The following is a 16,481-nucleotide window of genomic DNA, read 5'->3' as shown; positions in this document are numbered from 1 at the left end:
CGCTCACAGTAGTGAGTGGTAACTAGGGTATGGCGCGTAACCGACGTTAACTGAATCAGCCCGAGGTAGAATATGGGCAGGGGAAGAGAATGGAAAGCAAGATATGAGGTCCAAGAAATGTCCAATCAAAAACATTCAGAGGAAAACATACTAGGCAGCAGCGTCTCCCCATCCAGCGTAGCCGCCCTTTTTCGCTTTTGTCCGCCCTCCACTAGGCGGAGCAACGACCACGGTACCCCTCTACAAGATGGCCACCCTCACACCAGTTCCGTTTCCGGGAAGCGGGTTATCCGAGCCGCCACTTTCCCTATATCCCGCCCTCCTTCAATCAGCGGCCGCCAACTGTCCCGGGCTGAGAGCCGATGACAACGCAATCCAATAAGAAACGGCGTCGTGGAGCCGCCCGTCTGGGCTCTGTGAGGCCGTGACCAATGAGAAAACTGGACGTAGGAAAGAGCGAAGAGGGGTAGCCAATGAGATGTCGCGGCGGTGTTGAAGCCGGCGCTTGGAGAAGACCTGACTGCCGGGATCAGATCAGTCCGAGCGGCGGCGGGAGCAAGAAGATGTTGGCCACTCACGGGCTGGCGGTGGCGCTGGCCCTGACTGTGCTGCCGGGCGGGAGCCGGGCCTTGCGGCCGGGCGACTGCGAAGGTGAGAGCGACAGAGGCGCTGGCTCAGCCGGGGGAGGGAGCCGAAGCTGCTTGGTGCCTGAGCCGTGGCCCTGGCCGGGCTGGGCTGGGGCGGGACTGCCCCTGAAAAGGGGACCCGAGGAACCGGGCCTCGCCTTGGGGAGGGCCTGGACCGGGGAAGGGAAGAGTGAGAGAAAGGGCCTCATGGCCGGCTTAGTAGTGGAGGTGAAGAAAGTGTGGTGAAAATGTCACCCACCACCATTATACAAGAGGAGAAACTGAGACTCACTTGTCACTGAAGATGAGCTTCTTCCCCGCCCCGTCTCTGCCCGGAGAGTCTTCAGAGGTTCTCGAGTTTTTCCTTCTGCCCCAGCATTTTGAGCCTAGGCATCCTCTCACAGAAAATAGGGGAGAAAGTCCATTTGAACTTGTACCCATTAGCCAGAGTGTTGGGAGAGAAGTCCTTTATAAACCTGGAGAAACCATACAAAGTAAAGCCCAACTCCAAATTCAAAAGAGGAAGGGGTTGACAGGGCCGTCCTGTGTGCACTTGGTCTTGGGACTTAAAAGTCTGGAGAAAAGAAAGGGCAGGAGGGGAGCAATTCTTGAGGAAGCCAAAAGGTTCTGGTCAGTGAGAGTTCTGTCCTAACCTGATATACTTGATCACCTCGAAATCCCAGGGTTGCTTGTAATTGAAGCTAGATGAGATTGATCTTCTCGTTCAACTGTTTCTGTAATAGGGCTCTTGCGGCATTAAGACCAATGAAACTCTTAGCTATGCCACTTATTAATAACAAAGGAGCAAGAGGATGCGACCCTGTCTAGTTTGGTTGGTTGGCTTTTTAATCTACAAAATGGGGCTAATAATACAGGTAGTACCAGGCTTTCCAGGATTGAGAATTAAAATCATAGGCCCCTAGAATTAGAGATGGTAAGGAATTTTTAAGGTCATCTAGTCTGACCCCTTGTTTTTTTGTTTTTGTTTTTTTACAATTGAGAAATTATTGGCCAAAGAGATAAAACCACACAGGTTAAAAATAGTGGCAGAGGAAGGATTTAAACACTGTTTTAACACCGTAATAAAACTAAATTAAGTATTTTTAAAGTATCAAATTTTTCTTCACATCAAATTCCTTTTAAATAGTAAAACATGAATATCCGAAAAACTTAAGAACCACAATCATGACCGTGAAATAAATGTCAAACAGTTTGATCCAGCACTCTTTAGTGTGCCTTGCTGCATTCTGTAAAACATAAAGTGCTATGTAAATGTTTGTTATTTGGAAAGGACCCTGATTAGAAGGTGTTCTTCTAGTCCATTACCATAGACTGCACCCCTAGATGTTGCAAAAGATGAAAGAATGTGGGTGGATCAGTGCAAATCTGCAACTGTCAGGAAAAATCATACTGATATCTTGGTAACTCAAAGACTGTTATTACTGGGTCTCTAAAAAAGATTTTCTACTTTCCTCTTTTGGCAGAGCTGTTATGTTTTTAGTCAGTTTATATTATTAGCCCATCACCCAAAGCAGTGCTCTGAACTGTTTCCACATTGGGAAGGCCTTTTGAATTGCCTCAGATCTTGCATATTAAAGCTGTTCTTGCCACTCACCTAGTTCAGGTACTCATCACTTCTTCTCTGTGTAACTACAATAACCTCATAATTTATCTTAATTGCTTCCAGTTTCTCCTGTCTCCAATCTATCCACTGCCCAGCTACCAAAGTGACACTTCTTGAAAGTCACAGATTTTTCCACATAAGGAATCAATATACATTTATTAAGTATCTTCAATGTGCTAGGCACTAAAGGCACATAGAAAAAACTGTGACATTCCCTGCTGTCAAGGAATTTCCATTCTATTGGGCAGACAACATTTATATGTGTGTGTATACTTGTTTGTATACATATTTGGGCTACATAAATAGCATACAAGGTACTTAGGGAAAGAATGACTTCATGTAGAAGGTGGTACTTGAAGGGGTTTTAAGCGGTTCAGTGAGTTTAGAGGTATATCTTTCAGTAGTTTGATATTTTCTCTAAGACTGAATACAGCCTTTCCTGTTCGCCATTTTAAAAGCCCTTCCCAGCCTGGCTCCAAACTTTCTCAGTTCAAATGATTCCCCATCCTGCATCCAACTGACTGACTTAATGCTATACAATGCTGCATCCTCTCTCTAGCATCTCTGCTTTTTTTTTTTTTTTTAAATTAATAAACCTTCATTTTCTGTCCTAGCATGATACTAAGTATTGGAATGGTAATTTTGGGGTCGAGTAACTTGCCCCGGGACAGGTCACACACCTAGGCAGTGTCTGAGTTCACATCTGAACCCAGGACCTACCAAGTACAGACCTGGCTTGCTATCCACTCAGCTACCTAGGTGCCCCTGGCATTTTTGCCTTTGTACAAGCTGTCCCCATCCCACCACCCCCAGCCCAGAATTACTTTGTGTTATGAGTAATATTGACCTTTTCTGGGTTTTATATTGATAGCTGATTAGTGCTGACCAGGTGGTATATTTGTATATATTTTATATTAACCTACACCTATAAGCCATATGTCCTTTTTTCTCTATCAAGCTCCTTGAAAGCAGGAACTTAATGATTAAATTGAATGATGTGAATTTGGACAAACCACTTCTACATTCTGAGCTTATTTCCTAATGTGTAAAATAGGGGTAAGGGTGGGGTACTCTTTCTCTCTTAAGGACATTTTGGGTCAAAAATTCTATAATGCCTTGGGTTCTCATACCCATGCAAGTACGGGTCTAGAAGCACCCATTAAATTTGTTGAGTTTGGCTACTACAAAGTTGGGGAATTCCAGAGTTTCTGATTCTTTATTCTGAAGTGGATCAGTTTTAAAGGGAAGTTTGTGAGCAACAAATTTCTCAAAACCATCCAGGTAATGGAGGAGAACTTCACTATCCTCAAAGCTGCAGGGCTAGTTGGGCAACTAAAACCAGAACCAGAAAGGACTCTCAGATAACCAGATCATTAAGTGTATGATGCATAAAGAAAGCCCATGCATCAGGAAGCTGTTAGGATATTTATGGGTCTCTGATGCATTGTTCACTTTAGACAACCCTTTTCTTCATAGAAATTCTCAGTTGCAACCAGGTCTTTAATATATATACTCAGGTGTCCAAAGTAGGCCAACCTAAGTAATAAGCAGACCAGGCAGCCAGTGTGCTATATTTTTCTCCTCATACCACAGGACCTAGAATGCCACTGTTAGAAACATAATCATCCTTTCAGGAGACCCATGTCAATATGTAGCTATATTACCTTTTGTGAATAATTTTAACACATTAATACTTAGCATGATTTAGTTCCAGGTTAACTGTTATATATGGTATAGTGGAAAAACACATGAGAAAAGCTACTGTCTTTCAGTACAGTTAAACATTAAAAGAACTGATTATAGTTAATTCTTAGAAGGCAAGTCTTTTGAAAATATTTTTCTGGGGCTATTTGGGATAAGCATAGATGAGGCTACAATAACTTTCCCTTTCTTTTTTTTTATAGTATGCATTTCTTTTCTTGGAAAATTTTACCAAGACCTTAAAGACAGAGGTGTCACATTTTCCCCAAGCAACATTGAAAATGAACTTATGAAGTTTTGCAATGATGCAAAAGGGAAAGAAAACCGTTTGGTGAGTAAATGCCATGTCTTGGTCTTCTCTAAATGGTATTTAAATTATTTACTAGATGAGTTTGTCAGAACCCAGTGATAAAACAGTTTTTTTTTCTGTACTGAAGGCCCCTATTCTAAGAATTTAATCTGTGCTGATTGGGTTCAGCCTTCAAGTTCAGTTCTTTTATCAACCAACTTCCCCCCCCCCCCCCCCCCCCATAGTTCTGTCATCAAGCAAGGTAAGGCAATCCAAGACTGGAATAACCTTCTGTGACTTCAGACAACTTCTGGGATGTGTTATATATACACTTATGTCAGAATGGATTTATTCTTATGGTCAGATATATATTTGTATGTATACCTAGGTTCTCTGGCCCCAAATCTAACACTCAACTCTGCTTCCCCTGTTTTCCCTGTGGTTTGGAGGCCTCTTTGACATTAATCTTTTGTTCAAGACATGTATCCATATGTTTAAAAAATATATAGGTATATATAGATATATCTGACCTATAAGTGCCTGATATATTTGACTTCAGATCCTTTTGGAGATCTGATTGTTAAAAGTTTGAATGATTATGACTTGAGAAATTCTATCTAGGACAAAACAGATACTAGGATATCTTAGACAGGGTAATAAGATGTAGCCCAAGGCTAGAAACATTTGAGATAGAACTAGAATTTTAGGAAAAACTTTGGCTTTGTTTAATATCAACTATTGTTTTTTGTCTCTTCCCTCCTCAACTCCATGTGCTGATATCCTTGACTTCCTTTAAGTCAGAATTTAAATCTTATCTTTTATTGGAAGCCTTTTCTACCCCCTCTGTTAAGTTATTTCCTATTTATCCTATATGTACCTTGCTTCATCTATATTTGCTTGCTTCTTATTGTCCCTGTTGTTATTGCAAACTCCTCGAGGGTGGGAGCTGGTTTGTTTTTTTTTTTTTTACCTTTCCTTTTATCCCCAGTACTTAGCACTGTACTCTGGCTCATAGTAGGCACTTAATAAATTTTGCTTGATTGCTATCTGTAAAAGTAATTGTCCTACCCCCAAAAAAAGTTAAAACTGAACAATGTGGGACCAGGTTTTGCCCTGAAGAAGAAACATGAGGATACATTTCTGTATCTCTCCCTCTCTTTGCCAAAAGAAGTAGGTCAAGGTATGGGTCATTGCATATGTTGTCAGACTTAGCTGGTATGTTGGTTATCTTTGCTAAAATTGATGTCAAAGTTTCTTAAGTACTTATTCTTTCTTCCTCCAGTGCTATTACATTGGAGCTACCAGTGATGCAGCAACCAAGATCATTAATGAAGTGTCAAAGCCTCTTAGCCACCACATCCCTGTAGAGAAGATCTGTGAGAAACTAAAGAAGAAAGACAGTCAAATTTGTGAGCTCAAATATGGTGAGTTTTGACCCCCTCCTCTAGAGGCCTCTTCAATCATCGGGGAGAAAGGAAACCAGCATTTGTGTAAGAGAAGGGAAGGGATATTAAGAACTTAATGTGTGCCAGGCTATGGTAAGTGTTTTATAAAGATTATCTCATTTGGTCCTCACAACAGCCCTGGGAAGTGGGTATAGTTCTCCCTGTTTCACAGTTGAGGAAACCGAGGCAGACAGGTTATGTGCTTGCTCACACAATCTAGTAAGTGTCTGAGGCTAGGGTTGAACTGGGATGGCCCAATGCTCTTCTGACTGCCTGAGTGGCATAGGCATTCATCTCAAATGGGTGCTTCATCTCATCAGCTACTTTAGTGTGGGACATGGATCTCACACTGGTCTGAAATTCTTAGCCACAAAAAATTCTGGGAGTACTCTGTGGCATAGTATTAGCCTGGTCACAAAAACATAGACTGACTTAGAACCAAAGCCCAAAAGTATTCTTGCAGAGATATAGGGGTTTTTCCTATTTGTTTTAATAGCATTCAAACATTTCCTGAGTTCTCAGGAATAACAAGAAGTTTCTTTCAGGTCCTATTGTAGAAGCTGCCTGGTGTTCTGAAAGAGTCTGCAAAAAGGATCCAGTTAGTGAGCTATTTCCACAGTTTATCATTGGCTATAAAAGCATATTTCAAATTTAGAGCCCCTTCACTACATTGTTTTTTAACAAATGTTGCTGATTTAACTGTCTGAAGCAGGCATTTTAATTTTAAATATATTTATGGAGAGTAAAGGGCTAGTCATTCTGGTATTCACCACTGTGTCCAGCTCAGTGCCCTCCCAACAAGGTTTTTATTGAATAAGTGACTGTAGCCTTTTGGGGGAATTGACGTCTTCTCTCAGGTCCTTTGCCTATAAGCCAGCTGTGTTACAAAAACACTTTATTTTGTTTTTTTAAATGGCATTCTATCTTGATAAGTGGTATAACTGCCTTCTTTTAAGTGACAGAATAGCTGTAAAGAAGAGGCTAATGAAGAGAGGGAGTAAAAAAGGGATAAAAACAGGAACTGCTGACCTGGTGCTATATGTTCCTTCTCAGTTACTAACATTACCTCATCTCTCTCCTCCAGACAAACAGATTGACCTGAGCACAGTGGATCTGAAGAAACTCCGAGTTAAGGAATTGAAGAAAATCTTGGATGATTGGGGTGAAATGTGTAAAGGCTGTGCCGAAAAATCAGATTACATTCGGAAAATTAATGAACTGATGCCCAAATATGCCCCCAAGGCAGCTAGTTCACGGACTGATCTTTAGTTTGCACTGAGCTTTGTAGGTATCTGAGAAGAAATCACATTTAATCTGTTTCCAAACAACCTTTTTGTAATTTATTTTTAAGAGGGCTCCTGATGGTGTCAGATCTGAAACCTGGGGCTTGATTCAAGATGCTGGTTCTACAGCTCCCTTGTGTCTCTCTCTGTACTGTTTCTTCTTCATTTTGTTGTTTTCCTTTATTTCTTCATTTAGGACTTCACAATATGTATGGGATTTTTTTATTAAAGTTTTAAAAAAATTAGTTTTCGATAGCTGTCAAGAGTCTGTGCCATTCTCAGCTTTGATGAGTATGTCTTTCCTCTAAGACTGTTCCTTGAGAACCAAATTACAAAGTGACCTGGCTCACTTCCTAGAACATGAGGGACAGAAATGGTCAGATCTGATGTTTGTACATTTTAGAGGGGTAGATATCTCTGTATGTGTATGATAAAGAATGTTCAAATCTTACTTGTGATACTAGCCAAGTCACAGATCAATGCCCAGTGATGGCAAACCTTGTAGAGACCAAGTTCCCAAACTACAACCCTCAACGCCATATGGAAGACGAGGGAGGGAGGAAGTGTTCCCATTGGGCTGCTGAGCAAAGGAGCTGGTAATGTGAGAAATGTCCTCACATGCATGTGGAGGAGGGAGAAGGGAGCAGTCCCCTCTGATACACATGCCATGGATTCTCCAACACGGCTCTAGACAGTTCCAAGACCAGAAGTTGCCCTGCACTGGTAAAGCATATTTGTTTATCCAAATGTTCCCTCTGCCTTGAAATCCGGGGTCCAATTCCTAGATGCCCAGGAAACTGAATTCCTTGAATAGATTTTTTTGGTTTGATCATCTGCTCTACCTTCCAAGACCCAAAAAAAGATTAGTATAAATGGTGCCTTTATTAAGAAAAATTGGGTCCTTCTAGTTTTTACCCAAGATGTAGCTAACTTGAAGCTTCCATGCCACATCTCATTTGCTTTGTATATGTCTTCCCTACTTGAGGCACCAACCATCTACCTGAGATATTATTACTTTGGCCCTCAGGAGCTGGTTCATTGTCTCAGCCTGGGGTGTAGAGAAGACAAAGCTATTTCTTAGTATAATGAGTTATTGGGGAGGGCAATGAAGAAGAGGCCAAGAGAGAGATGAATAAAATGGATGATAGCACTAAGAGACCTTAGTGTTTATCAAGTCTCAAACCTTTATATGGAAGACAAGATGGATCCACAAAGGAAGAGACTTGTTCAAAGTCAAATAGTACTAAGGAATAGAGTCTGATTTAAGTTTTGTTTAGCTATTGCTGCCTCCTCAAAGTTCCAGGGTTTGCCCAACCCAGGTGGTGACCCAACAACAACCAATAGGAGCTTTTTCGAGAAAGGTCAGTACAAGCCCAGATTCTAGAACATATATTAAAAGGACCTTGGTTTTAATAGGGGTCATAGTTCTTCTAGATCTGTCTTTTTTCTAGCAAAAGAGCAGCTGTGAATTTATGCCCTAACCTCAATAACCTGCAGTCAACTTTGCCTGATGGAGGCTAGTGTTGGGCACAGTACAATTGAAAAACTGGCCCAAATGTAGGATCTTGCTGTATGAAAGTTGTCATGTTTTTTTATAATTATTTCTACTAAGTGAAAACAGATTGTGCCCTTCTAGAAGAGTCATTCTCTACTGCCTTCTCAAAATATAATGTATTTCACTGTGTAGAAAATTCTGAATATGAAAGAACCAAAATGACATGCAAAAAGGACTATTGATATGTGCAAGTTGGGGTGGTTTTTTTTTTAGGTAGACTAGTTTACTTTTCAAAATACCATATTCTACTTTGCCTTTTAGTTTAATATAAACCAGTAGTGTTTAACAGTTTAAAGAGATTTTTCCCAGCCCCCAAGCATATAAAGGGCTTTATCTTTGCTGTACTATTTGAAGTTGGTATATGACTTGAGACTTATCCCTGAGAGTCCTATGAAGTCTAGTGGTCTGTACTTTGTCTCTATTTTCTTAAATGATTTCCTTTAGTGAAGAATATAGGCTTTTCATTTCATAATGTTTTTCTGAAATGATTATAATTCTTAATATGATTTCTTCATGTCTTATTCTCCATCTCAGACTCCATGTTGTAGAGACTGCACGTGTGTTCTTCCAATCTTTGTGCTTTGCTTAATTTGAGTTTCAAATCAGCTGTCCTTTTTGTCAGTCTGCTCTTTTAGAGAGAGGCTGTCATCGCCCCCATCTTTGTCTTTGATATTTTTTGAGAGTTCTAAGTGATGAGCTATCACCCTGTAGAGCCTCGGATTCTCCATCCTTTTGATGTTTTTAAATTTTTTTTGATGTTTCCCTTTTGAGTCATTCTGTTGCTTTTTATCTTTTCATCAGGGAATTTTTTAGTTGCTTTCTATTTTGGGAAAGCTGGACAAGTACTATAGTAATGATCACGGAAAGGGAATGGCCTAGTTTTCAAAAAAAGGAGATTGTAAACTGCAGACACCAGGGTGAGTTTAACTTTAGTTCCTAAAAAAATTCGAGGAAAAATAATCATTATGACAAGCAAACACCTAGAAAAAGAAGCAATGATCACAAACAACATGGTTTCTTCAATAATAGGCCACTCCCCCTCCCCAAAAAAACTTGACCAATTTCCTTTTTTAATGAGAGTTACAAGATCGGTAGATTGGTGTCATGTTTCAAATAGCAAAGATTTCAGCAAAACTTTAGACAAAAAAAAAGTAGCTCTTATGAAAAAAACATATATGTATTAGATGGTACTGCAATTATACTAATTATTAATGTTTTTATGTAAACTTGGAAGATCTTTAGTGAAATGACCCCAGAGATCTCTGCTTGGCCATCAGACTTTACTGTTAATTTGCCTTGGTCTGGGGGCACCTACATGCCTCAGAGGATTGAGAGCCAGCCCTTGAGAACCCATATCTGACCTCAGGCACTTCCTAGTGGTGTGAACCCTGGGCAAGTCCTGTAAACCCCATTTCCCAGCCTTTACTGCTCTTCTGCTTTGGAACCAATACATAGTATTGACTCCAAGATGGAAGGTAAGGGTTTAAAATAATTTCCTGAGAGGTAGGAAGCAAATAAGAAGGAATACTTGAATCTGCAATATGAATTCTTTCCCTGTGAGCTTCTTAATGTCTGGGATCATTCTGCCCTTTCACTTTCTTTGTAGGATCATATACTTCATGGGTGCATTAGATATTAAAAATCAAACCTGTGAATTTTTTTAAGTGTACAAAATTAATCAAATCATCTAAGACTAAAGTTTTAATCCTACATTATTGAAATGGTTCCCTTCTGTTTCAATAACAGCACAAAAATGTGAGATTCAAATCACTGGTCTCGTGGAAGTTTTAGGACTTTCATGGAACTGGTTCTAAAAAATGAAAAAAAACTGGCTCCTCTAATGAGACTGTGCCACTGCTAACATCAAAAGATAATTGGGAGACTGCTTGATCACATGGGTCAATGGGGACATGATTGGGAATGTAGACTAAACAGTCACCCTAGTGCAAATATTAATAATATGGAAATGGGTCTTGATCAATGACACATGTAAAACCCAGTGCAATTGTGCATCGGCTAGGTAGGGTGGGAGGAGGGGAAGGAAAGAACATGAATCATGTAACCATGGAAAAATATTCTAAATTAATTAAACTTAATTTTTAAAAAAGATAATTGGGGAGCAGGCCAGATGGCTCAGTGGATTGAGAGCCCAGCCTAACAGATGGGAGATCCTGGGTACAAATCTGACCTCAGACACTTCCTAGCTGTGACCTTAGGCAAGTCATTTCACCCCCATTGCCTAGCCCTTATCATTCTTCTGCCTTGGAACTAATACTTAATATTGATCCTAAGATGGAAGGTAAGGGTTTAAAAAAAAAAAAAAAAGCTAACTGGCCTGAGAGGGGATGCCATAGTTGTTGGGGTCTGGCTATGTGATGTGTAGGTAACCTCCATATCCCAACTCATCCCAGCTGATCTTGTCAAGCCATCATTTGCTGTGCAAGTCCTGAGCTATACAAGTCGGGAGCTGTGAAGCCCATCAGTGATGGACATGGAGAAAAGCCCCAGAATAGACCCAGGATCCTGGAGGCTTCTCTCAGCACTTAAGGGGATAGTAAGTAGCAAAACAATTGCTTAGCAACAAGTAAGTCAGCCTTATTTCTTGGCCATGAGGGTAGGAGTCTTCAGAATCAATGCCCCCATTTCTCCTTGAAATTTACCGGGAGCCCCCATTAGAAACCTCTTTCCTTGCTTCCAACCTAGTCCACTAAGCTTGGGTCATGGCTGGGGGCAGGATGTAGTTCTCTCCAGTCTCTTGCTCTGAAAACCTTCACAAATGGGTTCCGTGGATATTGAGCTCAGAGTTTTCTTTCTAGATGATTTGTAGCCAAGAATCTTATCCAGGAACTCCTTCTTGGTCATGTCACCACCCTGGTTCATGGTCGGTCTATGCTGTGCTCCATGTTGCCCCGTTTTATTTTCCTCAAGTTCTTTTCCCAAAGAGATCCCCTCTAGCTCTCTTGCGTGCTCTTGTTGGGTCTCTGATGTCAAGATTTCCATGCCTTATAGTCAGTGTCCCTCTGAACACAATAAGGGGCTCCCAGGGCAGCCACTAAGAGATAAAAAAAAACTCCCATTGCTGATACTATTTTTGTAACTCCTACCTTGTGTCTTGGAATCAATACTAAGTTCCAAGATAGAAGATTGGCATTTGGAGTTAATGACTTAACTAGGATCATATAGCTAGGAAGTGTCTGAGACCAGATTTGAACCCAGGACCTCTTCCATCTCCAGGCCCAACTATCCACTGAGCCACTTAGCTGCCCCTATTACTGATACTATTTTTTTTTTAGACCCTTAACTTCTGTGTATTGGCTCCTTGGTGGAAGAGTGGTAAGGGTGGGCAATGTGGGTCAAGTGACTTGCCCAGGGTCACACAGCTGGGAAGTATCTGAGGCCAGATTTGAACCTAGGACCTCCCGTCTCCAGGCCTGACTCTCAATCCACTGAGCTACCCAGCTGCCCCTTACTGATACTATTAACAACAAACTGGAAGAAAAATGTGAGAGGTTTTCTTTATTAGTTACTGATATTTGTTCCTATTTCAGCTCCAAAGAGTTACTTATTTCCTCGGGGAGATGGTGAGTGGTGGGCAGATCTGGGGTTTGTGACCCTCATGACAAGGTGAACCATCTTTGCTTTGCATTCTGTGTTCTCTCAGTGGTTGGGAGCATGGATTAAGAAAGGGTTTGGAGACAAATTGATTGTTCACTCTGAGCACCAACTGGCTTGGTGATCACTGGGCAGCTCGTGATTCCCAGAAACAGAAATAAGGTTATACCAAAACATATGCACTTTTCTCACAGTCTCCCATTGTAACAAATTTGTGAGGCTGAGGCTAAGAAAATAGTTTCTAGCTGGCTTGAATGGAATTTTTTCCCTTAAAAGAAAGATCGGTGCCATTAGTAGCTTAAGTAACAATTCCCAAGATATGCCTACGTGATAAGCAGGGGGCAGGCAGGGATAACAAATTTCCAAGGGACGTCCTTGGAATTTGGGGTACCTCTCCTTTCTTGCAATACTCTTTCCTTGATCCTGTCTCTCACTAGAGTACACAGAGAACTTTTTAATAAAGTACACAAAAAGTGCTATTTTTTGAGAAAATCTTGGTGTAACCTGTGTATAAATGAAGAAAATTAGAGGTCCGTAGCCTCGTTAGCCAATGAGTCTGGCACAAGATTATAATATTCACGTCTTAACAACCATTACTTATGTACTCCCTCCCTCCAGATCAGCTGGCTCCTCTCGATCATAGCTCTGGGAGCCAGTGTTGTTCTCCCTAGCCTAAGCCAGGGTCTGAAACTGAGGTTTGCCCTCTGGTGTAAGTAAGCCTGCAGAGGAGAAAGTTGAGTGACAGAACTTTGGAGTAGTAAGCTTGGGTAGAACAGACCATGGCACTGTATATTACTAGTAAACCCAGAGCAAAAGGCAATAGGCAAAAGCCTGGTCAGTACTGAACTCATAATAGTCCAGCAACATGCCCTCGAAATTCTTAGCAGAGAGACTGGGCCTGCTGCCCTGAGGCAGCATGGAAGGCACAGAATAACCTTTCCCCCCAGCCTAAGAAGACCCCCTCATTACATTCTACCCAAGCTCTCTACATGTCAGGCATGGATTTGTCAGATGACTATCTTGAGGTTTTATCACACTTGTGCTTGGAATTCATGAGCTCTGTTTTTATTTCCTACTACATCGAGACCCATTTTCCTTTAAAGGACTATCTTACTCATTGATATATACATTCCTTCGATTTCTAAGTATGCCTTGCAAAATGGCATTTTTCTTTTTGACTATTGACATTATTGCCCTTCTGAGTCCTCTAGCCCATTTCCTCCTTGGTGGATTGACAGTGTTCCACACTTTCACTTTTTACCAAATTTCACCAATAAGTGACATTATTTGTTTAAAGTGAAAATATATAAAATAGAATAACTTCTAATACCAACAAAAAAAATAACTTCTAGAACCGGTAGCTTCTTTAATAGGATAGCAAATCTCTCCATTCTGGTCTCCATCCATTCACCCATCCTAGTTCTCTCCATTTTTCCATTTCTCAGGAAACTGTCTCCTCAGGAACACCAGCTGATGGAGAAGGATGGAGCTCATGCCTGCTAGCTACCCATAGCTGTGAAAAATCCTCAGGCAGCTCGTATCCTATCCCTTGGTTGTCCTCAGTGCAACATTAGTATTTTCAAAACCCATCACTTACATTTTAACACATTGACCTTAGCCGCTCTGGAAGGAAGAAAAAAAATTGGGGAATTATTGCTATAGGCCTTGTTGGCAGTAGTGGCTGAGAGAGCAAGTTCTACTAAGTTGTATGACCTTGGTTAAGTCCATTAACTCCATTTCATTTATAAAATATGATGACAACTTCCATCATTTCACAGGTTCAGCCTTTTTTCTAGACAAGGTGAAATGAGAGAATAGTTAGAAAAAGCACTTTGGATGATCTTAAATTGTGGCGTCTCTACCTTTGGCCTAGCTCGTTATCTCATTAGCTCTATGGTACCTGTCAAGAAGATCTCATGGGCTAACAATGAATTTGACAAAAAAATCAAAGGAGTTGGGTGGAAATTTTATCTCTGCTCTGTGTGTCTGATAAGCATATCGTTTAACCTCTTTAGGCTTCAGAATATGCCTATCAAATAAACAGTTGGACTAGATGACGTCCAAAAATGCCAAGTCTGTTTCTTGTACCTCAGTAAATATACCTGGGCTTAGAGATGTCCTCCAGGCTGTTGGAGAGCATCGGGGTAGATCATCACTATACATACAGTTGTCCAAAAATAAAGGTTGTGGCATTCAACATGTAGGAAGGGATAGTCTATCTACAGAAAAGCAAAATGGCAGGTCTCCTAAGATCAAATGTAGGATGAGGATTAATGGGTGGTGATTCTAAGACTCAAGGATGAGAAGTGAGTGGAAATCTGGACAGCCAGTAGTGATGGGTCTTAATGCCTCTTCTAGGCATACTATCTAGATGTAGTAGAATAGCCTCATTTAGTAGCCCTTAGTAGCCTCGATTTCCTTCCAAAGTCCCTTTATTTTTTTAAACCCTTGCTTTCTATCTTAGTATCATTTCTAAGACAGAAGAGTGTCAAGGGCTAGGCAATTGGGATTAAGTGACTTGCCTAGGATCACATGGCTAGTAACTATCTGAAGCCAGATTTGAACCCAGGATTTCCACAAAGCTAGGCTTGGTGCTCTACCCACTATGCTACCTAGTTGCCCCTAGTCCCTTTATTTTCAACTGAATTCCTTAGTTCTTGACAATCATAACCCCCTAACCCTCACCAGGCAATGAAGAATCCTTGGGCACTTTCTGTTCAGACTTGGTCATTTACAGCATTCCCTTCTCCCAGCCATCTCTTTGCAGCAAAGTCCCGCTGCCCCATTATGTATGGTTCTAGGTGCTCCCAAGAACCCAGGAGTTCTATAAGGGAGAGTAGGAAGTAAAAGACCCCTTCCCTAAACACATTTCTCTCAAAGGTAAAAGCTAAAACTTCAGGTCCCCCTCAGCATGAGCTGGTTATTCCTAACCTATAGCTCACAGATGTGAGAATTTCCCAGTAACCCCTCACATAAGGGAGAGGGGGACCTTGGGAATCCACTTCTCCCTCCATATAGCATGGGCCAGCCCCTCCATATCCCGGGGATCCACAAGTCCTCCCTAACAGGTTAGACTGAAGTGCCAGGAGGGAAGGATGCAGCTTGGGGCAGCTCCTTGAGCCTCTGGACACTGACTCTTCTCAAGGCTTTATCTTAGGAAGCAGTGTAAGGAGACCCAGAGACTTTAAAAGCTAAGTGAAGCATTGTAGATGAGGGAGTCCAATCCCCATTGCTAGTCCTTATCTGTATGGCCTTGAGACCTTCTCCAGAAGCTACTTTCCCTCCTACACTATGCTAGGATCCCTTCTACTTCTTAAATGTTGTCCCCTAGGTGAGGGAAGGATCTGAGAAGGGGTGGGTCCCCTCCAAAAATTGAAAACATGGGCAACAGGGCAGACCATCAAATATCAACTGGAAGCAGCTAGTAGATAAAATAATTCTGTCCTTGGAATCAGGAAGGCCTGAGTTCAAATCCTACCTTGGGCATTTACTGTGTGTGGCGATGGACAGGACACTTAATCTACAACCGTGGTTTCTTCACCTGTAAAATGGGGTCAATAATAAATAGCACCTATCTCCCACCAATTTCATTCAGCTAGGTGATGCAGTGGATAAAGGACTGAATCTGGGTTGGGGGAAGAAGGGGGGAAATGAGTTCAAATTCGGCTTCAGACACTTCTTAGCCATGTGACCCTGAACAACTCACTTCACCTGGTTTGCCTCAGTTTTCTCATCTGTCAAAAAAAAGCTAACCGCTCCAGTGTCTTTGCCAAGAAAACCCCAAATAGGGTAATGAAGGGTGAAACACGACTGAAAAGCAACATCTTCCGTGGCTGTCGTGAGGATCAAATTAGTAAAGCTCTTTGCAAACTTCCGGACTCTCTTTAAATATGTCTATTAGCTGTGCAAGGACAGTGAATCTTCTTGGGAGAGTGTCCCTTCAGACGCATCTTTCAGAGCACCCTCACTGCCTAGGTGACTGACAACACTGATACCGGAGCGGCCTGATTGTTTCACCAGCTGGCCAAGAGGTGGCGCTAAAGCCCGTGATCCAATCGGTTGGCGAGTGGTGGCCGGGGCCCGGGAAATCTGGGGGAAGTGACGGAAAGGCGGAGGGCTCTCCCATCGGACGTGCACCCGCCCTCCCTCGGCCGCCGAGCCGCGCGTCTTGATGACGCAACCGCGCGTTGTCCCTGTCCCTGTCCCCTCCCCTTCCTCCCTGCGCCTTTCCTCCCCCGCCTTTTCGCGGCTGCCGCGCTCAGTCCTTTTGTCCAAGATGGCGGCCCGGGGGGCGCTGCCTCCTCCTCCTGCTCCTGCTCTGGCCCCGGCCCCGCCGCCGCCACCCC

The 16,481-nt window shown here is 42.1% G+C and overlaps 1 protein-coding gene across 1 annotated transcript; it reads left to right on the top strand.

Annotated features, from left to right (window-relative positions):
* Positions 1-431: 431 nt before the first annotated feature.
* Positions 432-7,213, top strand: MANF (mesencephalic astrocyte derived neurotrophic factor). Its single transcript, XM_044656926.1, has 5 exons — positions 432-446; positions 561-651; positions 4,155-4,282; positions 5,523-5,664; positions 6,770-7,213. The coding sequence occupies exons 1-5, from the start codon at positions 432-434 to the stop codon at positions 6,952-6,954; spliced, it is 561 nt and encodes a 186-aa protein (XP_044512861.1). The 3' UTR covers positions 6,955-7,213.
* The last annotated feature ends 9,268 nt before the right edge of the window (positions 7,214-16,481 follow it).

The sequence above is a fragment of the Gracilinanus agilis genome, chromosome 1 (genome assembly GCF_016433145.1).
Source record: "Gracilinanus agilis isolate LMUSP501 chromosome 1, AgileGrace, whole genome shotgun sequence".
NCBI lineage: Eukaryota > Metazoa > Chordata > Mammalia > Didelphimorphia > Didelphidae > Gracilinanus > Gracilinanus agilis.
This window is presented reverse-complemented; position numbering and strand designations above follow the sequence as displayed.